Here is a 27034-nt window from a genome sequence, read left to right as displayed (position 1 = left end):
AAGTCGCACATACGCATAGCTCCCAGTAGGGGAGCATAAATTATATTTATTCATTAAAGCTAAATAGGGAAGGAAGCGTTTATAAATATTGTTTATATTTCAGTTAAATACTTTGTGGTGATGTTTGATTCTCACAGAGCAGGTCAGTTAATGTAGACTGCACAAATAAAACGAGAATCCTTTGGAGGTGGAAATTATTTTAGATTATGATATTATTTACTGGAACAGGAATCAAGTTGGGTAAAGGAATTCAAGTAAACTGTTGTATACTAAGTAAAGTAAACCTATTACTAAATATTTATCCCTAATAAAGAAATGTAAATGGTTGAACTAATATTAGGTCTACAGATATGTGGAAATTTATTCTCTGTGGGTTGCTGACGCAACACTGCACAATTCTAGGAAATATTACATGATGTTCCACATCATAATGCAATGAATTCTATGATACTAAACTACGGATTAGTAGTGTTAGGTAATTATGACAGTACAAGAAATACATCCCATTGTACCAAGGATTAGTAAATGAGTATAAAGCCTAATACAGAAAATATATCTTATTGTATTAAGGATGAGAATAATTGTTGGACATTTACAACAGCCTTTGCATTCGGTGTTAATTTAAAGACTTCCTTGTGCAGCTGCCACTCCGGAATGGTTTGCGGTCCTCGCTAGTTACGTTCTCTGATGAACCGTCCTTGTAGGTTTCTGCGGGTGTGTCGGTGTTGGCTGTGTAGGGTGTGTCGGTGTTGGCTGTGTCGGTGTTGGCTGTGTAGGATGTGTCGGTGTTGGCTGTGTAGGGTGTGTCGGTGTTGGCTGTGTCGGTGTTGACTGTGTAGGGTGTGTCGGTGTTGGCTGTGTAGGATGTGTCGGTGTTGGCTGTGTAGGGTGTGTCGGTGTTGGCTGTGTCGGTGTTGACTGTGTAGGATGTGTCGGTGTTGGCTGTGTAGGGTGTGTCGGTGTTGGCTGTGTAGGGTGTGTCGGTGTTGGCTGTGTAGGGTGTGTCGGTGTTGGCTGTGTAGGATGTGTCGGTGTTGGCTGTGTAGGATGTGTCGGTGTTGGCTGTGTAGGATGTGTCGGTGTTGGCTGTGTAGGATGTGTCGGTGTTGGCTGTGTAGGATGTGTCGGTGTTGGCTGTGTAGGATGTGTCGGTGTTGGCTGTGTAGGATGTGTCGGTGTTGGCTGTGTAGGGTGTGTCGGTGTTGGCTGTGTAGGACGTGTCGGTGTTGGCTGTGTAGGACGTGTCGGTGTTGACTGTGTAGGATGTGTCGGTGTTGGCTGTGTAGGGTGTGTCGGTGTTGGCTGTGTAGGGTGTGTCGGTGTTGGATGTGTCGGTGTTGGCTGTGTAGGGTGTGTCGGTGTTGGCTGTGTCGGTGTTGACTGTGTAGGATGTGTCGGTGTTGGCTGTGTAGGGTGTGTCGGTGTTGGCTGTGTAGGGTGTGTCGGTGTTGGCTGTGTAGGGTGTGTCGGTGTTGGCTGTGTAGGGTGTGTCGGTGTTGGATGTGTCGGTGTTGGCTGTGTAGGGTGTGTCGGTGTTGGCGGTGTAGGGTGTGTCGGTGTTGGCTGTGTAGGATGTGTCGGTGTTGGCTGTGTAGGATGTGTCGGTGTTGGCTGTGTAGGATGTGTCGGTGTTGGCTGTGTAGGATGTGTCGGTGTTGGCTGTGTAGGGTGTGTCGGTGTTGGCTGTGTAGGACGTGTCGGTGTTGGCTGTGTAGGACGTGTCGGTGTTGACTGTGTAGGATGTGTCGGTGTTGGCTGTGTAGGGTGTGTCGGTGTTGGCTGTGTAGGGTGTGTCGGTGTTGGATGTGTCGGTGTTGGCTGTGTAGGGTGTGTCGGTGTTGGCTGTGTCGGTGTTGACTGTGTAGGATGTGTCGGTGTTGGCTGTGTAGGGTGTGTCGGTGTTGGCTGTGTAGGGTGTGTCGGTGTTGGCTGTGTAGGGTGTGTCGGTGTTGGCTGTGTAGGGTGTGTCGGTGTTGGATGTGTCGGTGTTGGCTGTGTAGGGTGTGTCGGTGTTGGCGGTGTAGGGTGTGTCGGTGTTGGCTGTGTAGGGTGTGTCGGTGTTGGCTGTGTAGGGTGTGTCGGTGTTGGCTGTGTAGGGTGTGTCGGTGTTGGCTGTGTAGGATGTGTCGGTGTTGGCTGTGTAGGGTGTGTCGGTGTTGGCTGTGTAGGGTGTGTCGGTGTTGGCTGTGTAGGGTGTGTCGGTGTTGGCTGTGTAGGGTGTGTCGGTGTTGGCTGTGTAGGGTGTGTCGGTGTTGGCTGTGTAGGGTGTGTCGGTGTTGGCTGTGTAGGATGTGTCGGTGTTGGCTGTGTAGGATGTGTCGGTGTTGGCTGTGTAGGACGTGTCGGTGTTGGCTGTGTAGGGTGTGTCGGTGTTGGCTGTGTAGGATGTGTCGGTGTTGGCTGTGTAGGGTGTGTCGGTGTTGGCTGTGTAGGGTGTGTCGGTGTTGGCTGTGTAGGATGTGTCGGTGTTGGCTGTGTAGGGTGTGTCGGTGTTGGCTGTGCAGGACGTGTCGGTGTTGGCTGTGCAGGACGTGTCGGTGTTGGCTGTGCAGGACGTGTCGGTGTTGGCTGTGCAGGACGTGTCTGTGTCGGTGCTGGCTGTGATTAATATAGAGAAATCTTGTATGAGGTTTGTTACCAGGTGTTGCAAGACTGGCTGGAGGCGTTCTTGGTTAAAAGTCGTAGAGTCGTCTAGGAGTGTTGGCGATTCTTCTTAATCAGCAATTATTTCAAGAAAATCTTCTGCTACATTATTCCCTTTTCTATTAAGCCAGTTTATTCCACTATAATTAAAGTCACCCATGACTCAAATACTGTTTGACCTAGATGATCTAGATATTTCACCCCAAAGATGCTTTGCTACCATTCTGTCTAAGTTTGGTGGCCACACCTGGTGGTAACACCTGGTGGCCACACCTGGTGGCCACACCAAGGATCCTCCTCTTCCCAGAAGGATCCTTCTGGGGTGTGGAGTTTTCAGATGCATATTAGCTTGGGGACCATTCAGGCTTGTTCGCATTTGTGTTGCTCACGTGGTCCTACAAAGTGAGGTGATTCGATGAAATATCTATGCACGTGTTGACCATCGAGCGCTGCTGGATCTTAGATTAAATAGTCTCACGACTACCAAGATTTTTTTTACATTCGTGTGGTCTAGTGGTTAAGGTACCAGGTATACCAAGGTGCATAGTGCTCCTGGCTGTCTGGATTCGAATCTTTCTGAGGGGTGGAGCTTTGAGTTTATATATTATATATATATATATATATATATATATATATATATATATATATATATATATATATATATATATATATATATATATATATATATATAAACAAACTATATATATATATAGGAACAATAAAACCTTCCACATTTGTGACAGGGTTAAGTAAGACCCACGACTATAAGATTCATCTAGCTTTTTATCTATCCATGCACCTATTAATCTTTCTATCCATCCAACCAGGTTTTCGTTCATCCATCTACCTGTCCATCCATTTATCCATTCATCCATTTACCCATTCATCCACATACTCAACTATTTGTCCATCTATACATCCGCCTATCCATCCACCAATCTGGCCATCATCTTTTTACTGTGTGTCTGTCTTTGTCTCTGCCCTTTTGTCTCTCTTTGTGTCTTTGTCGCTAGCTCTGTGTGTGGCATTGTCTATGTTTCTGAGTCTGTTAATTTCTGTCTGTCTTTCTTATAAAAAAAAATAACTGACTAATGTGTTGGTAGTGAGCAGTGAGAGGACGTCAGTGGTGTGAAATACTAAAAACAGAATAGTTACTCCTCACTCTGGTAAGGAGCCGCTCCAGCCTGATAAACAAACACCTGTCTGTGTTTATCTCGTACCCCAGATAATTCACTCTGATAATTTGGGTGAGGGTTAGCCACAACCGTGTGGCCTCCATCTTTCAATAGACATTCTCTCTAGTAGTATATAGGTTATATATATATATATATATATATATATATATATATATATATATATATATATATATATATATATATATATATATATATATATATATAAATATATATAACCTATATAAATAACCTATATAAATATATATATATATAAATATATATAATATATATATATATATATATATATATATATATATATATATATATATATATATATATATATATATGTCGTACCTAGTAGCCAAAACGCACTTCTCAGCCTACTATACAAGGCCCGATTTGCCTAATAAGCCAAGTTTTCATGAATTATTTGTTTTTCGACTACCTAACCTACCTAACCTTACCTAACCTAACTTTTTCGGCTACCTAACTTAACCTAACCTATGAAGATAGGTTAGGTTAGGTTAGGTAGGGTTGGTTAGGTTCGGTCATATATCTACGTTAATTTTAACTCCAATAAAAAAAAAATGACCATATAGAATGAAATGGGTAGCTTTATCATTTCATAAGAAAAAAATTAGAGAAAATATATTACTTCAGGAAAACTTGGCTTATTAGGCAAATCTGGCCATGCATAGTAGGCTGAGAAGTGCGTTCTGGCTACTAGGTACGACATATATATATATATTATATATATAATATATATATATATATATATATATATATATATATATATATATATATATATATATATATATATATATATATATATGTCGTACCTAGTAGCCAGAACTCACTTCTTAGCCTACTATGCAAGGCCCGATTTGCCTAATAAGCCAAGTTTTCATGAATTAATGTTTTTTCGTCTACCTAACCTACCTAACCTAACCTAACCAAGCTTTTTTTGGCTACCTAACCTAACCTTACCTATATATATAGGTTAGGTTAGGTTAGGTAGGGTTGGTTAGGTTCGATCATATATCTACGTTAATTTTAACTCCAATAAAAAAAAATTGACCTCATACATAGTGAAAAGGGTAGCTTTATCATTTCATAAGAAAAAAATTATAGTAAATATATTAATTAAGGAAAACTTGGCTTATTAGGCAAATCGGGCCTTGAATAGTAGGCTGAGAAGTGAGTTCTGGCTACTAGGTACGACATATATATATATATATATATATATATATATATGTTTCATTGAATATGACCGCATATTCTGTATTTATTATTTTCTGGTTTAGGGCTTCTATCCCTCTAACTATTTTCTTAGCATCAGGGCTTAATTGGAATAGGAGTTCTCCAAAACTCATTTTCGTACTTTTAAGGTGAAGAAAAGAAGTGATTTACTATAGAGTGTATTACACTTATTTGTATAATTTACTATAGAGTGTAATACACTCTATAGTAAATCACTTCTTTTCTTCACCTTAAAAGTACGAAAATGAGTTTTGGAGAACTCCTATTCCAATTAAGCCCTGATGCTAAGAAAATAGTTAGAGGGATAGAAGCCCTAAACCAGAAAATAATAAATACAGAATATGCGGTCATATTCAATGAAACATGTTTGAAAGAAAACCTGCTGCCAGTATACACCAATATATATATATATATATATATATATATATATATATATATATATATATATATATATATATATATATATATATATATATATATATAATATATATATATATATATATATATATATATATATATATATATATATATATATATATATCTATGCAACAATGATCACAAAAACACTGATCCAAAAATGCAGAATAACCACATATGAAAAATAGAAAATGCTTAACGCGTTTTCGGCTAATTCGCCTTCATCAGAGCAAAGTAGAATGATTCTACTTTGCTCTGATGAAGGCGAATTAGCCGAAAACGCGTTAAGCATTTTCTATTTTTCATATGTGGTTATTCTGCATATATATCTATATATATATATATATATATATATATATATATATATATATATATATATCTATATATATATATCTATATATATAAATATATATATATATATTATATATATATATATATATATATATATATATATATATATATATATATATATATATATATTGGTGTATACTGGTAGCAGGTTTTCTGCTGCCATATATATATATATCTATAGATATATATATATATATATCTATATATATATATATATATATATAGATATATATATATATATATCTATATATATATATAAATGTAGTGAGACGGATATATAAGTATATCCGTCTCACTACATTTAGCACTTCAGACATGTCCAATATATATATATATGTCGTACCTAGTAGCCAGAACGCACTTCTCAGCCTACTATGCAAGGCCCGATTTGCCTAATAAGCCAAGTTTTCCTGAATTACTAAAATTTCTCTAGTTTTTTTCTTATGAACTGATAAAGCTACCCATTTCATTATGTATGAGGTCAATTTTTTTTGTTATTGGAGTTAAAATTAACGTAGATATATGACCGAACCTAACCAACCCTACCCAACCTAACCTAACCTATCTTTATAGGTTAGGTTAGGTTAGGTAGCCGAAAAAGCTAGGTTAGGTTAGGTAGGTTAGGTAGCCGAAAAAGTTAGGTTAGGTTAGGTAGGTTAGGTCGTCGAAAAAATATTTATTCATGAAAACTTGGCTTATTAGGCAAATCGGGCCTTGCATAGTAGGCTGAAAAGTGCGTTCTGGCTACTAGGTACGACATATATATATATATTGGACGTGTCTGAAGTGCTAAATGTAGTGAGACGGATATACTTTCATCACGCTGTCATGGAGGTTACGGCCAATGCAGGAAACGGACATGGGTTGAACTTTGGCTCTTTGGTCCCGCCTTTTAACCGTCAATCAACTGGTGTACAGATTCCTGAGCCTACTGGGCTCTGTCTTATCTACATTTGAAACTGTGTATGAAGTCTACCACAACTTCACTTCAAATGGAATGGACATCCTGGTGCATTCCATTTGTTAACTACTCTGACACTGAAAAAGTTCTTTCTAGTGTCTGTGGCTCATTTGGGTACAAGTTTCCACCTGTGTCCCCTTGTTCGTGTTCCACCCGTGCTAATGAGTTTGTCTTTGTCCACCCTGTCAATTCCCCCTGAGAATTTTCTAGGCGGTTATTATGTCTCCCTTACTCTTCTGTTTTCCAGGGACATGAGGTTAACTCCTTTAATCTTTCCTCGTAGCTCATACCTCTCATTTCCGGGACTAGTCTGCTGGCATACCTCTAAATCTTCTCTAACTTTGTCTTGTGCTTAACTAGGTATGGACTCCAGGCTGGAGCTGCATATTCCAGGATTGGTCTGACCTAAGTGGTATACAGGGCCCCTGAACGATTCCTTACACAAGTTTCTAAAGGCAGTTCTTATGTTGGCCAGCCTAGCATATGCCGCTGATGATATCCTTTTGATGTGGGCCCCTGGGGACAGGTTCGTTGTGATATCAACCCCGAGATCTTTGTCTCTGTTTGCTTCATGAAGGATTTCACCTCCCAGTTGGTACCTTGTGTTCAGCCTCCTGCTCCCTTCGCCTAATTTTATTACTTTACACTTTCCGGAGTTGAATTTTACTAGCCCTTTTCTAGGCCATTCCTCCAGTTTGTAAAGGTCGTCCTGGAGTGTCTGTCTTCATCTTGATTCTTCGGCTTGAATCTGCTTGATTCTTCTCATAATTATTGCGTCATCAGCAGACATTGAGAGGAATGAGACTATACTGTCTGGAAGATCGTTTACATATATTAGAAACAGGATGGGTCCAATTACAGAGCCCTGTGGGTCTCTGCTGGTCACATCTCGCCACTGATGTCCCCACTCCCCCCCTCACAGCTGCTCGCTGTTTCCTGTTGCTTAGATACTCCCTTATCCACTGGAGCACCTTACCTTTTACTCCTGCCTGATGCTCCAACTTTTGTAACAGCCTTTTATGGAGTACTGTGTCAAAGGTTACAGTTCAAGAAAATGCAGTATGCCCACCCTTCTCTCTTTTGCCTAATTTTTGTTTCATTGTCATTTAAACCTGTGAGGCACGATTTATCATCTCTAAACCCATGCTGGTGGTGTGTTACAAAGCTATTTCCCTTCAGATGCTCTACGAGCCTTTTCCTCGCGATCTTCTTCATCACCTTGCATGGTATACAAGGTAGGGAAACTAGCCTGTAGTTCAGTGCCTCTTGCCTGTCACCCTTTTTTTTATACTAGAACTATATTAGGTGTCTTCTAGCTTTACGGTACATCTGTTATAAGTGACTTGTTATACACCATAGAGAGTGGCACACTTAGTGCTTCTGCACCTACTTTTAGTATCCATGATGAGATTCTGTCAGACCCAACAGCCTTCGTCACATTCAGCTCCAACAGATTCCTTTTGACCCCATCACTGGTGAGGTCAAATTCCTCCAAGGTTGATTGGTTTGCCTCCCATTTAGTGCAGGGGCTTCTCCTTGTTCTTTTGTGAAAACCTCCTGGAATATCTTGTTTAGTTCTTCACGTTCTTCACCTGTCATTCTCTGTGTATCTATTCTCCCCTTTTCTCTGTTTCATCACTTGTTCCTTTACCCCCGGTTTCCTCCTGATGTGGCTGTGAAGCAGTTTTGGTTGGGTCTTTGCTTTACTTCCAATATCATTTTCATACTGTCTCTGCTTCTCTCCTCACTCTGAGGCACTCATTTCCTGCCCTCTGGTATCTCTCCCTGCTCTCTGGTGTTCTGTTATTCCTGTAGTTTCGCCACATTCTTTTACTCAATTGCTTCGCTACCTAACATTCCTGGTTGAACCATGGATTCTTCTGTTGCTTTTCGTTTTTCTCCTTTTGGACCAGGATAAACCTATTTGCAGCTTCATGGAACTTCTGGGTGACATAGTCCATCATATTCTGTTCAGTCTTCTCTCTGAGTTCTGTTTCCCATGGTATTCCCCTTAGGAAGTTCCTCATCTCGTCAAATTTTCCTCTTCGGTAATTTAGTCTTTTCCCTTCCGAGCCCATCCTTGAATAGGTTATTCCTGCCTCCACCAAATACTCAAATGTCAATACACTGTGGTCACTCATTCCTATGGGGGCTTCAAATTTGACTTCCTTTATATCTGACTCATTCAAGGAGAATATCAGGTCGAGTCTAGCTGGTTCGTCATTGCCTCTCATTCATGTGGGTTCCCTGACATGTTGGCTCAGAAAGTTACTTGTTGCCACTTCCATGAGTTTAGCTCTCCATATATCGGCACCTCCATGAGGCTCCCCATTCCCCCAGTCTATCTTTCCATGGGTGAAGTCGCCCATGATTAAGAGTCTGTAGCCATTCCTGCAGGCAACTGTAGCTGCTCTCTCTGTTATATTATTGGTTGCCATGTTGTTCCTATCAAACTCCTGTCTCGTTCTTCAGTCATTAAGTGACGGTTGTAAATGACTGCCACTTTTATCTTAGGTCCACCCATTGTCATAGTTCCTGTTATGTAATATCTGAATTCGTCTCACCCCGGAATTTTCGGTCTGTATTTACCTAGTTGTGCTTGTGGGGGTGGAGCTCTGGCTCTTTGGTCCCGCCTCTCAACTGTCAATTAACTGTGTACAGGTTCCTGAGCTTACTGGGCTCTATCATATCTACACTTGAAAATGTGTATGGAGTCAGCCTTCACCACATCACTTCCTAGTGCATTCTATTTGTCAACCACTCTGACACTAAAAATGTTCTGGCTCATTTTGGCACTCAATTTCCGCTTGTGTCCCCTAGTGCATGTGCCCCTTGTGTTAAACAGCATGCCCTTATCTACCCTATCAATTCCTTTGAGAATCTTGTATGTGGTAATCATGCCCCCCTCCCTAACTCTTCTGTCTTCCAGCGACGTGAGGTTCAACTCCCGTAGTCTCTCTTCGTAGCTCATACCTCTCAGTTCGGGTCCTAGTCTGGTGGCAAGCCTTTAAACCCGCTCCAGTTTTTTCTTATGCTTGACTAGATATGGACTCCATGCTGTAGCTGCAAACTCCAGGATTGGTCTGACATATGTGGTATACAAAGTTCTGAATGATTCCTTACACACGTTTCTAAATGCCGTTCTTATGTTGGCCTTCCTGGCGTATGCCTCTGATGTTATTCTCTTGATATAGGCTACAGGGGGACAGGTCTGGCGTGATATCAGCCACCAAGTCTTTCTCTCTGACTCGTGAAGAATTTCATCTCCCAAATGATGCCTTGTATATGGTCTCCTGCTCCCCCCACCTATCTTCCTTACATTACATTTGCTTGGGTTAATCTCTAACAACCATTCCAACCGTTCGACTATTCCTTCAGTTTGTCTAGGACTTCTTGAAGCCTTAAGCTGTCCTCCTCTGTCTTAATCCTTCTCATAATTTTGGCATCGACAGTACACATTGAGAGGAATGTGTCTATATACCCTCCGGGAGATGATTTACGTATATCAGAAACAGAATAGCTCCCAGTACAGAGCCCTGTGGGACTCCTCTGATGACTTAACGGCAATCTGAGGTCTCACCCCTCACTGTAAAACTCTGCTTCCTATTGCTTAGGTACTCCCTTATCCACTAGAGCACCTTACCAGCTACACCTGCCTGTCTCTCCAGCTTATGTACCAGCCTCTTATAGGGTACTGTGTCAAAGACTTTGCGACAGTCCAAGAAAAGTTAGTACGCCCATCCTTCTCCTTGCTTAATCTTTGTCACCTGGTCGTAGAATTCTATTAAGCCTGTAAGGCAAGATTTACCCTCCTTAAACCCATGTTGGCGATTTGTCACGAACTCCCTGCTCTCCAGATGTGTTACTAGGTTTTTTCTCACGATCTTCTCCAATCACCTTGCATGTTATAAAAGTCAAGGACACTGGCCTGTAGTTCAGTTCCTCTTGTCTGTCACCCCTTTTTGTATATTGGGACCATATTAGCCGTCATCCATATTTCTGGTAGGTCTCCCATCTCCATTGACCTACTATACACTATGGAGAGTGGTAAGCAAAGTGCCTCTGCACACTCTTTTAATATCCATGTTGAGAACTCGTCTGGACCAACAGCTTTTCTCACATTCAGATTCAACAGGTTTCTTTTGACCTCATCTCTCGTAATTTCAAACCTTTCCAAGGCCGCCTGGTTTACTGCCCCTCTCCTAGTGCAGTGACCCTATCTTGTTCTATTGTGAAGACCTGGAACCTCTTGTTTAGTTCTTCACACACTTCTTTGTCATTGTCTGTATACACGTCCTCGCCTGTTCTAAGTTTCTTTACCTGTTCTTTCACTGTTGTTTTCTTCATGATGTGACTGTGGAGTTGATTTTGTATGATCTTGTCTTTGCATGCTATATCATTTTCATAATTTTTCTCTGCTTCTCTTCTCACACTAACATACTCATTCCTGGTTCTCTGGTATCTCTCTCTCTCTCTCTCTCTCTCTCTCTCTCTCTCTCTGTTTTCTAGTGTTCTGTTATTTCGGATGTTCCCCTACGCCCTTTTGTTCAGTTCCTCTGTTTCCATACACGCCCCATTAATCCATGGATTCTTCTTTTGCTTCTCGGAATTTTCCTTTTGAGCCGGGATGAACCTATTTATTGCCTCCTAACACTTTTGGGTTACATAATCCATCATGTCATGTACAGACTTAGCTCTGAGGTCTGTTTCCCATGGTATATTCGTTAGGAAACTTCTCATCTCATAATTTCCCTTTCGGTATGTCGGCCTTTTGTTTTCTAGTTCTTTTCAGGGGGAGATAAATCCAATCTCTACCAGGTACTCAAAGATCAATACACTGTGATCACTCATTCCCAAGGGTGCTTCCAACTTAACTTCCCTTATATGCCACTCATTTAGGGTAAATATCAGATCAAGCATGGCTGGTTCGTCTTCCCCTCTCATTCTTGTCGGACCCTTTTCTAAGGTCCCGGCCTTAGAAAACTTCTTGTTGCCACGTCCAGCATCTTAGCTCTCCATGTATCTGGTCCTCCATGTGGGTCTGTGTTCTCCCAATCTATCTTCCCGTTGTTGAAGTCTCTCATGATTAGTAGTCCAGATCCATTCCTGGTAGCGACAGAAGCTGCTCTCTCTATTATGTTAATGGTGGCCATGTTGTTTATATCATATTCCTGTCTTTGGCTTCTGTCATTTGGTGGTGGGTTATATATATGACTACGCCTACAATTTTTTGTCCTTCAGTTGCTATGGTACCTGCTATGTAGTCACTGAAACCTTCACAGCCCTGAATAACCATCTCAAAACCCCAGCCTTTTCTTACCAGCAGAGCTACATTATCACCTCCTCATCCTTCTCTCTCTATTTCCTCACAACACAGTAGTTCTGTGCGAACACTGAATTTGTTATAGTTTTCGTTAGCTTTGTTTTTGCAAGTGCTACTATGTCTGGGTTTTCTTCTTGTACCCATTCTTCAAGTTTATTTGCTTTTTGCAATTCCATCTATGTTAGTGTACATTGCCTTAAGGCTCACGTTCTTTAGTCCCTTCTCATATCCCCTTTTTGGTGAGCGTTCTGCTGATGAGGGAAGCTGTCCCATGGATGTGAGGATTTGTGAGTTGAATAACAGGGTCTCAGAGGATACTGGGGTGAGGGGGTGGGGGGGTCAAGTGAAAGGGGGACAGGGAGGGCATGGGATGAAGGGGGAGGGAGGACAGGAAGGAAAAGGGGGGGGGGGACATGGTGATAGGGGGGAAGGGGTAGCAGAGTGGGAATGGGGTGAGGGGGGAGGGAGAGTTGGCTGAGCATTTGACTGGGGCAGGGAGGGTTTGGAGTAGGACTGGGGGGGGGGGGAGTTCTATGCAGAGGAGGGTGATGAATTGCCCTCCCCTCTGGTGTTACTGGGTTGCTGGTTGTGGATCTCCACCTCACCTCTGGGGATGTTGTGTTGGGGCTGTGATTTCCTGGTTTTCTCCTCTCGCCCTGCGCTTCTTCCTTGCTTCTGCAGCAATGGCTAATTCCTCCCTCGTCATGTCCTTCTGGGGGAATAAGTTTTTGAATTCTCCCACACATTGCAGGTGGCTCTTCCTTGTTAGAATCTTCACCTTTGTGTTCTTGTTTGCAAACACTATCTTTAACACACAGTCTCTGTCCTTGTTGTACCAGCCTAACCTGAAAACCTTCTCAATGCTGTGTTCAGCCCCTTCCATCTCTAGTGCCTTCAGTATTTCATTCACTGCCGCTCTGTCCAAATAATTCCATTCTGTCCTATTAGAGCCTTTCTGATCTTTAATACCCACAGCTACCACTGATCTTTTTCTTTCCAGCAGCTGACTAGTGGAGCTTGCTGCTTCCTGTGAGATGACTGCTTTCATGGCTACCTCCATCACTGTAGACATTACTTTTGATTTTTTTTTTAGCATTTCTGCAAAAGTTGCTTATACAATAGCTTTCCCTTCCAATGTACTATTTCCATCTTCTCCTTGGATGATTATCTGAGCTTCAGCCTAAGTATTGCTATCTTTGAAGGTTTTAATCACCTCTTTACTACTGTCAGTTCGCTTTGCAGGTTGCATATTTTATTCTTAATTTCCTGCATCATTTCCTGCTTCCTTCTCATGATATCCCCCAAAACCTGGGTGAACATTTCCTTCATTTGGTCACCCTGACTTTTCCCTGTTCCCTTGGTACTTTGAGCTGCCATGTTGGCCCCTGTTCCTACTATGCCATGATAGGGTTAACATGGAGGGTGACAAAGAGAGAGAGAGAGATGAGAGAGTGGAGAGAGAGGAGAGAGAGGGGTGAGAGAGAGGGAGTGGAAATAGAGAGAAGGGGATGAGAAAGAGGGTGAGAGAGAGAGAGCAAGAGAGTGTGGGAGGCGAAAGTGAGAGATGGAGCGAGAGGGAGAGAGTTGAGACACTGTGTGTGTTTGTGTGTGTGTACTTACCTAATTGTACTTACCTAATTGTGCTTGCAGGGGTTGAGCTCTGGCTCTTTTGTCCTCTCTCTCAACCGTCAATCAACAGGTGTACAGGTTCCTGAGCCTATTGGGCTCTGTCATATCTATACTTGAAGCTGTGTATGGAGTCAACCTCCACCACATCACTTCCTAATGCATTCCATTTGTCTACTACTACTGACACTGAAAAAATTCTTTCTAACGTCTCTATGGCTCATTTGGGCACTCAATTTCCACCTGTGTCCCCTAGTGTGTGTGCCCCTTGTATTAAAAAGTGTCTTTATCTACCCCTATCAATTCCTCTGAGAATCTTGTATGTGGTGATCATGTCCCCTCTAACTCTTCTGTCTCCCAGTGACGTGAGGTTTAATTCCTGTAGTCTTTCCTCGTAGCTCTGGTACTAGTCTGGAGACAAACCTTTGAACCTTTTCCAGTTTAGTCTTATGCTTGACTAGATATGGACTCATTGTGTGTGTGTGTGTGTGTGTATATTTACCTAGTTGTATTCACCTAGTTGTGCTTGCGGGGGTAGAACTCTGCTCTTTCGGCCCGCCTCTCAACTGTCAATCAACTGTTTCTACTACTACTTTTTTCCCCCCACACATATACACCCCAGGAAGCAACCCGTGACAGCTGACTAACTCCCAGGTACCTATTTACTGCTAGGTAACAGGGGGCATAGGGTGAAAGAAACTCTGCCCATCGGTTATCGCCGGCGCCCGGGATCGAACACGGGATCACAGGATCACGTGTCCAGAGTGCTGTCCGCTCGGCCGGCCGGCTCCCTCGGAGCGCGCGCGCGCATACACACACACACACACACGTACTGGTGTTTGGGTACTTGATTGAAGAAGGGTTATTGAACTCCAGGAGGGATACCGAAACCAAAAGGTTAGCATACCGAAAGGGAAACTATGAGGGGATAAGAAAATTCCTAACAGATATAGCATGGGAAACAGAGCTCAGGGGAAAGACGGCCCAAGATATGATGGATTACATCACGCAGAAGTGCAAGGACGCAGCAAACAAGTTTGTCCCAGTCCAAAAGGAAAACAGAGAAATGAAGATGAGAAACCCATGGTTTAATCAAAGATGTAGGCTAGCTAAGCAGCAAAGTAAAAGGGCATGGAGAAACTATAGGAATAACAGGACACTGGAGAGCAGAGAAAGATACCAGAATGCCAGGAATGAATATGTCAGGATGAGAAGAGAGGCAGAAAGACAATACGAAAATGACATCGCAAGCAAGGCAAAGATTTAGCCTAAATTGTTGCATAGCCACATTAGGAGAAAAAGAACAGTAAAGGAACAAGTTATGTGATTAAGGATAGGGGCGGAAGGATTCACTACAAATGACAAGGAAGTGTGTGAGGAATTGAATAAGAAATTCCAGGAGGTCTTCACCTTAGAGCAAGGAGAAATTCCAGAGGTAAGTGAAGGAATAGCTAACCAGGAACCACTGGAAGAGTTTGAGATTACCAGTGGGGAAGTAAGGAAGTGTTTACTAGAGTTGGACGTGACGAAGGCTATAGGCCCAGATGGAATCTCCCCTTGGGTTCTAAAGGAAGGAGCAAGAGAATTGAGCCTACCACTCTCCATAGTGTATAACAAATCACTGGCAACAGGGGAACTGCCAGATATTTGGAAAGCAGCTAACGTAGTCCCGATATACAAGAAAGGGGATAGACAGGAGGCACTGAACTACAGGCCAGTGTCCCTAACCTGCATACCATGCAAGCTGATGGAGAAGATTGCGCGAAAAAAACTAGTGGAGCATCTGGAGCGAAGGAACTTTGTAACACAGCATCAACTTGGGTTCAGGGATGGCAGGTCCTGCCTCACAGGGTTACTTGAATTCTACGACCAGGCAACAAAAATAAGGCAAGAAAGAGAAGGGTGGGCAGACTGCATATTTTTGGATTGTCAGAAAGCCTTTGATACAGTGCCACACAAGAGGCTAGTGCGAAAGTTGGTGATGCAGGCTGGAGTGAGAGGGAAGGTACTCCGGTGGATAGAGGAGTACCTAAGCAACAGGAGACAACGAGTCTGTGTGAGGGGTGAGGTCTCAGATTGGCGAGACGTCACAAGTGGAGTCCCGCAGGGGTCAGTCCTTGGACCTATACTGTTTCTGGTATATGTAAATGATCTCCCAGAGGGTATAGATTCGTTCCTCTCAATGTTTGCCGACGATGCAAAAATTATGAGGAGGATTGAAACAGAGGATGATAGTAGGAGGCTACAAGATGATCTGGATAGACTGAGTGAATGGTCCAACAAATGGCTGTTGAAGTTCAACCCGAGTAAATGCAAAGTAATGAAACTAGGCAGTGGAAACAGGAGGCCAGGCACAGGATACAGAATAGGAGATGAAGTACTTAATGAAACAGACAGAGAGAAAGATCTAGGAGTTGGTATCACACCAAACCTGTCTCCTGAAGCCCACATAAAGAGAATAACGTCTGCGGCATATGCGAGGCTGGCTAACATCAGAACGGCGTTCAGGAACCTGTGTAAGGAATCATTCAGAATCTTGTACACCACATATGTAAGACCAATCCTGGAGTATGCGGCCCCAGCATGGAGCCCGTACCTTGTCAAGCACAAGACGAAGCTGGAAAAAGTCCAAAGGTATGCTACTAGACTAGTCCCAGAACTAAGAGGCATGAGTTATGAGGAAAGGCTGCGGGAAATGCACCTTACGACACTGGAAGACAGAAGAGTAAGGGGGGACATGATCACAACCTACAAAATCCTCAGGGGAATCGACCGGGTAAACAAGGATGAACTATTCAACACTGGTGGGACGCGAACAAGGGGACACAGGTGGAAGCTGAGTACCCAAATGAGCCACAGAGACGTTAGAAAGAACTTTTTCAGTGTTAGAGTAGTTAGTAAATGGAATGCATTAGGAAGTGATGTGGTGGAGGCTGACTCCATACACAGCTTCAAATGTAGATATGATAGAGCCCAATAGGCTCAGGAATCTGTACACCAGTTGATTGACGGTTGAGAGGCGGGACCAAAGAGCCAGAGCTCAACCCCCGCAAGCACAATTAGGTGAGTACAATTAGGTGAGTACACGTGTGTTTACTAGTTGTGTTTGCGGGGGTTGAGCTTTGCTCTTTCGGCCCGCCTCTCAACTGTCAATCAACTGTATACTAACTCCTTTTTTTTTTTTTTTTTTTTTCCACACCACACACACACACACACCCCAGGAAGCAGCCCGTGACAGCTGACTAACTCCCAGGTACCTATTTACTGCTATCTATGTTACGTGTGTGTGTGTGTGTGTGTGTGTGTACGTTAATGATAGGCGTTTGTCCGGCAGCGAAACTAAAGGGAAGTTAATCACATATATTCCTGAGTGAAATATTTTAAAGTCTTTCAACTTACAAAAATTGTTTCTTGGTTCATGGAAAAAACTTATTTTAGCTGTGTTTAATTGTCGGGAGCTATATTACTTCGGTCTCATGCATGACGGAATATATAACGGTAATCTGCACCCGACCACTTAAGCATAAATATATTTACATACGTTCCATACATTTTTTATATTATATTATTTAAATATTCACAAAAATGTTACATAGATATAATTGTTACAATTTTAGAGCAGCTCCGAGATCTCAATAATATTTAATTTCCTCAATACACCCAACCACTCAGGCTGGACGGTAGAGCGACTGTTTTACTTGGTGCAGGTCGGCGTTCAATCCCCGACCATCTAAGTGGTTCGGCACCACTCATCTTCCCCGTCCCATTCCAGATCCTCTTCCTGATCTCTTCCAAGTGCTATGAAGTCCTAATGGATGGGCTCTTTCCCCTGATAGTTTCTTCCTTCTTTTATACAATTTACCATCGACATCATTATAAGAGACAACGCTGCCGGATCTGCTCATCCTCACGCTTGGACGCTTCCGTGTATCAAAGCACTATTCATCTCCACCTCCCGGAAGCCTTCAGGTTCCAGGACTGTCGAAGGTCATGCTGCCCTTGATGTCTTGACGGTGCCTTGATACACACACTCAAGACAATGGACAGCTCTGTTAACTTGGCACGCGGTAATAATCAGTTGCTCACTTGCAAGACTATGACTCCTGGAAGAGCTGGCAGGACTCTCTCTGTGTCTCTGTGTGTGTCTCTCTCTGTGTCTCTGTCTCTCTCTCTGTCTCTGTTTCTCTCTCTGTTTCTCTCTCTCACTCTCACTCTCACTCACTCACGCCCTCTCTCTCACTCTCACTCTCACTCACTCACGCTCTCTCTCTCTCTATCTCTATCTCTCTCTCTCTCTCTCTCTCTCTCTCTCTCTCTCTCTCTCTCTCTCTCTCTCTCTCTCTCTCTCTCTCTCTCTCTCTCTCTCTCTCTCTCTCTGTCTCTCTCTCTCTCTCTCTCTCTCTCTCTCTCTCTCGTTCTCGCGAGAGAAAGCTGCATGAACGCGCAAGCCATAGATCACTAAGAACTCTTTGACCCGCCAGGATTCGAACCCATGCCGTCTAGGATCACCCCAAACCTACACAGTACTGTGACCACCGCACCAATGATCGTCTCTGAGACGATCATTGGTGCGGTGGTCACGGTACTGTGTACGTTTAGAGGTGATGCTAGACGCATGGGTTCGAATCCTGGCGGGTCAAAGAGTTATTAGTGATCTATGGCTTGCGCGTTCATGCAGCTTTCTCACACACACACACATATATATATATATATATATATATATATATATATATATATATATATATATATATATATATATATATATATATATATATATATATAATATTATTAAATATGACCGAAAAAGCAAGATTAATAATTCTAACACGAATTTTCTCAATCTTTCGTACATTTCTTTTCACTGTTGGAGGTAAATCAAAAATCAATTCTCCAAAATTCATTTTTATTTATAGTCTGACGCGACACGAGCGCGTTTCGTAAAACTTATTACATTTTCAAAGACTTTTAGTTTACAAATACACAACTGAATAGAACTTACGCATCTCCGATTTTATATCTACATTTGAGTGAGGTGGATGGGGTGAGGTGGCATTAATAGGGTATTAATTTCATCAACACAAGACAGAACACAAAACAATGGGTATTGAATAGAAGTGTTTGTAGAAAGCCTATTGGTCCATATTTCTTGATGCTTCTATATTGGAGCGGAGTCTTGAGGTGGGTAGAATATAGTTGTGCATTAATTGGCTGTTGATTGCTGGTGTTGACTTCTTGATGTGTAGTGCCTCGCAAACGTCAAGTCGCCTGCTATCGCTGTATCTATCGATGATTTCTGTGTTGTTTACTAGGATTTCTCTGGCGAGAAATCGCCAGATTTCTTCGCCAGAGAAATCCTAGTAAACAACACAGAAATCATCGATAGATACAGCGATAGCAGGCGGCTTGACGTTTGCGAGGCACTACACATCAAGAAGTCAACACCAGCAATCAACAGCCAATTAATGCACAACTATATTCTACCCACCTCAAGACTCCGCTCCAATATAGAAGCATCAAGAAATATGGACCTATAGGCTTTCTACAAACACTTCTATTCAATACCCATTGTTTCGTGTTCTGTCTTGTGTTGATGAAATTAATACCCTATTAATGCCACCTCTTGTTCTGTCTTGTGTTGATGAAATTAATACCCTATTAATGCCACCTCACCCCATCCACCTCACTCAAATGTAGATATAAAATCGGAGATGCGTAAGTTCTATTCAGTTGTGTATTTGTAAACTAAAAGTCTTTGAAAATGTAATAAGTTTTACGAAACGCGCTCGTGTCGCGTAAGACTAGAAATAAAAATGAATTTTGGAGAATTGATTTTTGATTTACCTCCAACAGTGAAAAGAAATGTACGAAAGATTGAGAAAATTCGTGTTAGAATTATTAATCTTGCTTTTTCGGTCATATTTAATAATATATGTCTACAGGAAAGACTGCTACCAAAATATATATATATATATATATATATATATATATATATATATATATATATATATATATATATATATATATATATATATATATAATATATATATATATATATATATATATATAATATATATATATATATATATATATATATAATATATATATATATATATATATATATATATATATATATATATATATATATATATATATATATATATATATATACACACAAAATACACAAATGCGTGTGTGTGTGAAGAAGAAAATAAAGAGTATCCAGAGAAGACCTTGTACATTCTCACTGAACACTTTAATATTTACTTCTCCTACCACCCCTATTATTATTTTTGTTTATTAATTTTATTTTATTACCTTACTACAGTTTACAGAAAACACACACAACAATCACTGTTCAAAGATCTTATCCAGCTCTTCGGAGGTTGGGTGCGTGCCCATGGTACACCACGCACTTCCTCTCTGGATCGCAACACTGAGGCATTGGAAAATGAAACTGGCCACTCTTGAGTCTTTAGTTTTCCTAATGAGTTCCTCGCCCACCTCCTTTAAGAACGTAAGTGCACATTTACCCCAGGCGCCCAGAGTCTCAGAGCCTATGGGCTCAACATCGTTCTAGGTCCCTGTAATTGTTAGTTTTCTGGGTCTCCCTGAGGTGGCCGCCCCACATCCCTCAGCTGTATTGTGAGGCAGATAGGTATCTGCCAATGTAGACGCACATTTGTAGTCCCACACGACCTGTTTACCATCCCTCCATGACTGTAGGGTGACTCCATCTGGGCGTTAGTGACTGTTGTCAGGTCTGCACAACTGAGATTCCCTTTGTGCTGGACACCCAGCTGTAGCTAAACTTTTCTTGATGATGTCATTGCTTCATGTCTGGCAATCTTTCCCTGTGACCTACGACAGATGAGACCATGGCTGCTGTATTGGTTTGCCCGTGCATAGCCGGAGATACACCGGTGTTCGGTGGAGATAGGAGTGGCAAGGTGTAGGGCAACACCAATACTTATTGCCCAATGGTCCAGGCGGGTGCCCATGGAGGAATTAAGAACAGCCAACAGGAAGTCCCTAGCATGGGGAGCTTGCACAGCTAGAAGACGTGCATTGTCCTTCCCAGAAGCTTCCTCCAGCAATGTTGTGGCAATGTTCTCCACTATATCCAGATATATAGATGCCAGATGGGATAGCCCATACCAGATGGGCTATCCCATCTGGCATGTTGGCAGTGGTTTGGAAAAGTTGGTCGAGGGTGAGGGTTGGCAAGATTGTTCCACTGGCCGGCTCTGTTCGCAAATTTGGAAACTTGACTCCCAAAGGAGACCCTTAGATATTCTGGTAGTATTTCAATCACTAATTCACCTTGGGTGAATTAGTGATTGGCACTGGTCGAGGATAAGAATGCCGGCAATGTTGTGTCACCTTGCGAATACCTATACCCACGAGTCTTAGTGAGAGCTTTGCTTAGTCCCATTGGTCATCTTGCAGGGAGAGCTTTAACACTTTCATGGCTACTGATTTTAGGAGCGAGTCATATTCTGTTAATTTTGGACTGTCGAAAGAGGGAACACACCTTAGGAGATAGGTAAGCCTGGGCAAAGCCAGGCACCTTGAGAGTAAGTGTAAATCATTACAGGCATCCAGAGCCCCTATTCTTCCCTCCATGCATCCTCCTCAGGATGATGCCTGGAGGGGCCTGGGGCCTGACAGCTGAGTGAATAGCGCTTGGGATTCGTAGTCCTGATAGTTCGATCCCCAGTGGAGGCTGAAACAAATGGGCAGAGTTTCTTTCACTCTGATTCACCTTTTCATCTAGCAGTAAATAGGTAAGAAAACCTAAGACTGTAAGTAACTACAGAAGGCCTATTGGCCCATAACTCCTCTTCCTGCTTCTATGTTGGTTCGGGGTCTTGAAGTGGGTAGAATAAAGTTATGCATTAATTGGCTGTTGATTGCAGGTGCTGACTTTTTGATGTGTAGTGCCTCGCTGATGTCGAGGTATCTATCGATGATTTCTGTGTTGCTTGTTAAGATTTCTCTGGTGATGGTCTGGTTGAGAAGAGATTATATGTTCCTTGATAGAGCCCTGTTGTTTGTGCCTTGTTAATTGCCTAGAAAGAGACGTTGTGGTCTTGGCTATATACCGAGTTCTTTGTGGGTTTACAGTTCTCAAATGGGCATGTGGAGGCATAGACGATGTTGGTTTCCTTCAAGGCGTTCTGTTTGGTGTCTGGGGAGTTTTTCATGAGAAGGTTCGCCTTTTTTTGTTTTTGTAGTAAATTGTCAATTGTATTTTCTGATTTTTGTCTGTAGGGATAACGTTCCTATCAATAATACCTTTCAGGACACTTTCCTCCATTTTATGAGCCGTTGAAAAGAAGTTCCTGTAAAAGAGTCTAATAGGGGCACAAGTGTTGTGCTAGTTGACACTTCAGAGGTTGCATGGCATGTCACCTTTCTTTTTATGATGTCTTCAACATAACCGTTAGAGAAGCCATTCTAGAGTAGGACCTGCCTTACCTTACAGAGTTCTTCATCGACTTGCTTCCATCCTGAGCTGTGACTGAGAGTCCGGTCGACGCAAGTGTTGACAACACTCTTCTTGTTCCTGTCTGGGCAGTCACTATTGGCATTGAGGCACATTCCTCTGTTTCCTTAGTGTAGATTGCAGAAAGGAACGGAGGTGAAAGCCTCCATTCCTTTTCATGACTGTCACATCCAGAAAGGGCAGCTTCCCATCACTCTCCATCTCGTAAGTGAAACTTAACACAGAATTCTGCACGAATGCCTCCTTCAGTTGCTGCAGACGTCTGACATCAGGTACCTACATAAAAATGTTGTCAACATACCTGCAGTATAAGGCGGGTTTCAAGTCCATGTCTCTCGATGGACTAACAACTCTTAAGGTGGCGTTTGTGGGGCGTATACTCACGACGCACCCCTAGGGGGCCCCGGCATGATCGGCAATAGCTTCCTGTTGGGTGTCCTGCCTCTAATTGTGACTCCATGGTGGGTATGGGGGCACATTCGTGGATGAATTTCTTTCTCTACGTCTATATGTCGTTGAATGTTTCTGTTGTACCCTCTCAGGCTCGTGGGGTGGGCGACCAAGCCCCCGAGTCGGCCTGTATTGGAAGACTGGGCTCTGCAGCCCCCGCTGCGGTGGGCCCCGACCTTGCTCCTCCTTTGACCGTCCTGGATTCTTCCCCCCAACTACCCTCCCTCCTCTGTGATTGGGTCGAGCCTCACGCCCCCAGTGGTGACTACTTCGTTCCCTGGTGCGGCTAAGTCTCTCGTTGTGATTACTGCGCCCTTTGACCCCTCTCTCTCTGGGGGTTCTCAACGCCGTCGGCGCCACGGCCGCACTCGTTCGTTTCCTTCCTGTACTGATGCGTTTCAGGCCTTATTTGGTCCTGCTTCGTGGGCCAAATACTTTGATCTCCTCCCTCTTGATTCTGCGCCGCCTGACGATTTCTCCCTCTATCGGCATCACGTTGATAACGTGGATGTGTCTGTTATTTTCAACCCCACTCGTCTTGGTACATGTGTCGTTGCTGCTCCTTCTCAGGATGCAGCTTCCCGATTGGCTGCCTTATCCTGCCTTGGTGAGATCCTTGTTCGGTACTCAAAGAACGTTCAGTTGAACGCCAGTGTTGGCACTATTCTCCAGCCCCATGTTGCGACCGGTGTTCGCGATCTGCGTGACTGCCACGACGATATTCAACATATCCTTGATGCCCAGGGCCATTCTGTCCCCCAAGGTAGACTCGTTTACTCGCCCCCCTCGTGGTCGTCGCCGTCAACCCCTTCGAGTTGTGAAGATCACCTATGATGGTAAGACCCCTTCCATCCTCTGTCATTCTTGCTGGTGCCAGGTGCTCTGTCCAGGAGTATATTCCTTCTCCTCAGCTTTGTAACAAGTGCTGGAGGTTTGGGCATGGTGCCCTCCGCTGCTCTGGGACTGTCTTTCTCTGTCCTTTGTGTGGGGTTGAAGGTCACTCTGAGTCGGAGTGCACTTCTCCCCAAGCTCGCTGCCTCAACTGCGGTGAGGCCCATCCTACCTTCTCCCGTGCCTGTATCCATTATAAGCTTGAGGCAGCCGTCCTCAACTTGAAGCACCGGGAGCGTTTCTCTTTTCCCGAGGTGAGGTGCCAGGTTCGCCGGCTCCCGCCTTATGCTAACATCTCTTATGCTCGCGTGTTGCGCTCTTCCTCTCCTCGTCCTTCCCACCTACCTCAGACTCACAACCGTTTCCGGACCTTGGACCCTGATACGCCCACTGCCCCCTCCTCTGTTCGTTTGAGTTCTGTCCCGAAGGGTCCCCCTCCTGGTCCTCTGTCTGGGGTTCCCCTTCTTTCTACCCGGTCTGTCATGTCTCCTGTGTCTTCTTCCTCGTCTCCCTCCGACCCTCCTTCCCATCCTTCCATCCTTCTCCTCCATCTATTGACTCTCCCCGCCGCCTGTCGGTGCAGGCAGATGTCCATCGCTCTCCTAATGGCCGTCGTGTGTGCTCTCGTTCAGCTTCTCCTGTTGAGACGCTGGAATCCGTTGCCCAGTACGTAGTTGCAGGGACACCGGTCTCTTTACCTCAGAAGCGTAAGCCTGGCTCCCCTCCTTCCTCCTCCCCGGCGGGTAAGAAGGCTTCACTTTCTTCCTCGGCCCCTACTACTGGCTCTATTGCTCCTTCCCCTCCTATTTCAGTGGTTGCGGCCCCTGTTCCTGCTATGGAGGTTTCTTTGGCCCCTGCTTCCCTCTCGGTTGCTGCCCTTGCTGAGGTGTGCTCCCCTCTTTCTACTCCCCCTCTTCCTGCTGCTGTCCTTGACTGCTCCTCTCCGTTGTCTCCTCCTCTTCCTCCTCCTTCGGACCCCGCCCGCCCACCTCTGGTCTGTTCTCCCGCTTCCTTCCCTCCGTCTTTGCTCAGTTTACCCATGCCCCCTAACCCTGACTTTGCTGACCCTGATCCCGACCCTGATATTCTTTAACGTGCTATGTTGCTCTTTCGCCTTTGTTTCTTCCTTGTTCACTGTTATTGTCCTTTCTCTTCTCGTCGATGTCTATTATTCAATGGAACGTTCGAGGTTATTACTCCAATATCCTCGAACTCCAACTTCTAATTTCGCGGTTTTCGCCCCTTTGTGTCTGTCTCCAGGAGCCGATGCTTGGTGCTCGTCCTGGTCGTTTTCGTGGCTATTCCTTTCTCTCCCCCCCCCCCCCCCAGCCATTGCTGGGGCTCCTAATTCTTCTGCTCTCTTGATTCGTGCTGATGTTCCCTTTGTCCCTTTACTTTTTCCTTTGCCTCTCCATTGTTCTGCTGCTCGTATCTTTGTGGGGAAATGGTACACAGTTTGTTCCATTTATCTCCCCCCGAGTGTCCCACTTTCTCTTCCTGATTTGAAACACCTCCTAGACTCCTTGCCGGAGCCTGTGCTCCTGCTGGGTGATTTCAATTGTCGTCATTCTCTTTGGGGTGATGTTCTGACGAATACCAGAGGTCGCCTTCTTGAGCCGTTTATCATCTCTTCTTCCCTGTCTCTTCTGAATTCTGGTGAGCCCACTCACTTGGACTCTCGGACTCGCACCCTTTCCTGTCTTGATCTTTCTCTCTGCTCTTCTTCTCTTTTCTTAGATTTCACGTGGCAGGTTATTGATGACGTCCATGGCAGTGACCTTTTCCCCATCCTTGTTTCCTTTTTCTCTTTTCGCCCTTCCCTCTCCTTTCCTAGGTGGCAGTTTGCTAAGGCGGACTGGAACCTATTTACCATCAGTGCTGCTCTCTCTGACCTCTCCCTTCTGCCTCTCCCTCGTGCACTCCTCCTTTTTCATGACACTGTCTTCAATGCTGCCTTCCGCTGTATTCCTCGCTCTTCCTCTCGGGGTCCGCGGAAGTGCGTTCCCTGGTGGAATGCGGATTGTGCTCGGGCTATCCACTGTAAGCATGCAGCCTGGAAGAAGCACCGCCGTCGGCAGACGGCCGATTCTTTTCTTTTCTCTCGGAAAGCGAGTGAGGTGGCCCGTAGGGCCATCTGTACGGCTAAGCGTGAATGTTGGGCATCTTATGTCTCAACAATTACGTCTGACACTCCTCTGCCACAGATCTGGAAGCGTATCCACAAGATAGCGGGTAAGTTCGTGGCCGATGTTTCACCGGTCCTTCACCTCCATGGTACTCTTGTGGCGGACCCGTTGCAGGTCGCTTCCGAACTGGGTTCCCACTTTTCTTCTGTTAGCTCTGGTCTTCATCTTCCCCAATCTTTCCTTCTTCGTAAACCTGTCCTTGAGTCTCGTCCTTTAGATTTCTGCATTCGTCTTCAGCTTCCCTATAATGATCCCTTCTCTCTCTCTCTGAACTTCGTTCTGCCCTGGCCCTCTGTGGTTCTATTGCGGCGGGCTTCGATGGTATTCATTATGAGATGCTTTGCCATCTCCCTCTGTGTACGTCTCAGTATTTACTTAGTCTGTATAATTGGATCTGGGAGTCGTCGTCAGTCCCTGAGGACTGGCTCGATGCCGTTGTCCTCCCTGTTCGCAAACCGGTGTCTCTGGGTACTTCCCCTAAGGACTTTCGCCCTATTGCTCTCACAAGTTGTGTCTTCAAACTCTTTGAACGTATGGTTAACGTTCGTCTGATGTGGTTCCTGGAACACCATCACCTCCTCTCCTCTTCTCAATTTGGTTTCCGCAAGTGCCGCAGCACGACAGATGTCCTGGTGAACTTGGAGGTCTATATTCGTACTGCTTTTGCTGCGAAGACCTCCGTTGTTGCCGTCCTTTTTGACCTGGAAAAGGCTTACGACACCACTTGGCGATATCATATTCTATCTCAACTTCATTCTTTTGGCCTTCATGGTCATCTCTCTCTCTTTCTCCGCAGCTTCCTCTCTCGTCGTTCCTTTCGGGTGCGCCTTAGTACCGCTCTCTCTGCCTCTTTTCAGCAATACGAAGGTGTGCCCCAGGGTAGTGTTCTGAGCACTACTCTTTTTCTGGTTGCCCTCAATGGTCTTCTTTCCTTACTTCCTTCAGGTGTCTTCTCCGCTCTCTATGTTGATGATCTTGCCCTTTGCTGTCATGGTGATGATTCGCCTCTCCTTCAGCACCGGCTTCAACTTGCAATTGATGCCATGTCGTCATGGGCCACCGATCATGGCTTCAAGTTCTCTACTACTAATACTTGTGCCATGACTTTTACTCAGAAACGGGTCGTTCTTCGTCCCTCTGTCACTTTATGGTCATCCCCTTGAGTACAAAGATTCCGCGAAGCTTTTGGGGTTATTCCTTGACACTCGTGTCTTGATCTCCCCATATCTCTTACCTCCGTGTTGA

The 27034-nt window shown here is 44.1% G+C and overlaps 2 protein-coding genes across 2 annotated transcripts in view; one reads left to right on the top strand and one right to left on the bottom strand.

The window, feature by feature from the left end:
• Positions 1–27034, top strand: part of LOC138368649 (uncharacterized) — a 557854-nt gene that overhangs the window by 168062 nt on the left and 362758 nt on the right. The gene's annotated exons all lie outside the window — the stretch shown is intronic.
• On the bottom strand, positions 617–8834 carry LOC123756513 (uncharacterized). Its single transcript, XM_069330955.1, has 2 exons — positions 8663–8834; positions 617–2598 (listed from the first exon to the last, which is right to left on the bottom strand). The coding sequence occupies exons 1-2, from the start codon at positions 8832–8834 to the stop codon at positions 617–619; spliced, it is 2154 nt and encodes a 717-aa protein (XP_069187056.1).

This window comes from Procambarus clarkii, chromosome 25 (assembly GCF_040958095.1).
Source record: "Procambarus clarkii isolate CNS0578487 chromosome 25, FALCON_Pclarkii_2.0, whole genome shotgun sequence".
NCBI lineage: Eukaryota > Metazoa > Arthropoda > Malacostraca > Decapoda > Cambaridae > Procambarus > Procambarus clarkii.
This window is presented reverse-complemented; position numbering and strand designations above follow the sequence as displayed.

Coding starts and splice junctions, on each gene's coding strand:
- LOC123756513 (XM_069330955.1), bottom strand. CDS start 8,834: ATGAGGAACTTCCTAAGGGGAATACCATGGGAAACAGAACTCAGAGAG. Junction 2,599..8,662: donor TCCATGGTTCAACCAGGAAT/GTTAGGTAGCGA, acceptor TATTAATCACAG/CCAGCACCGACACAGACACG.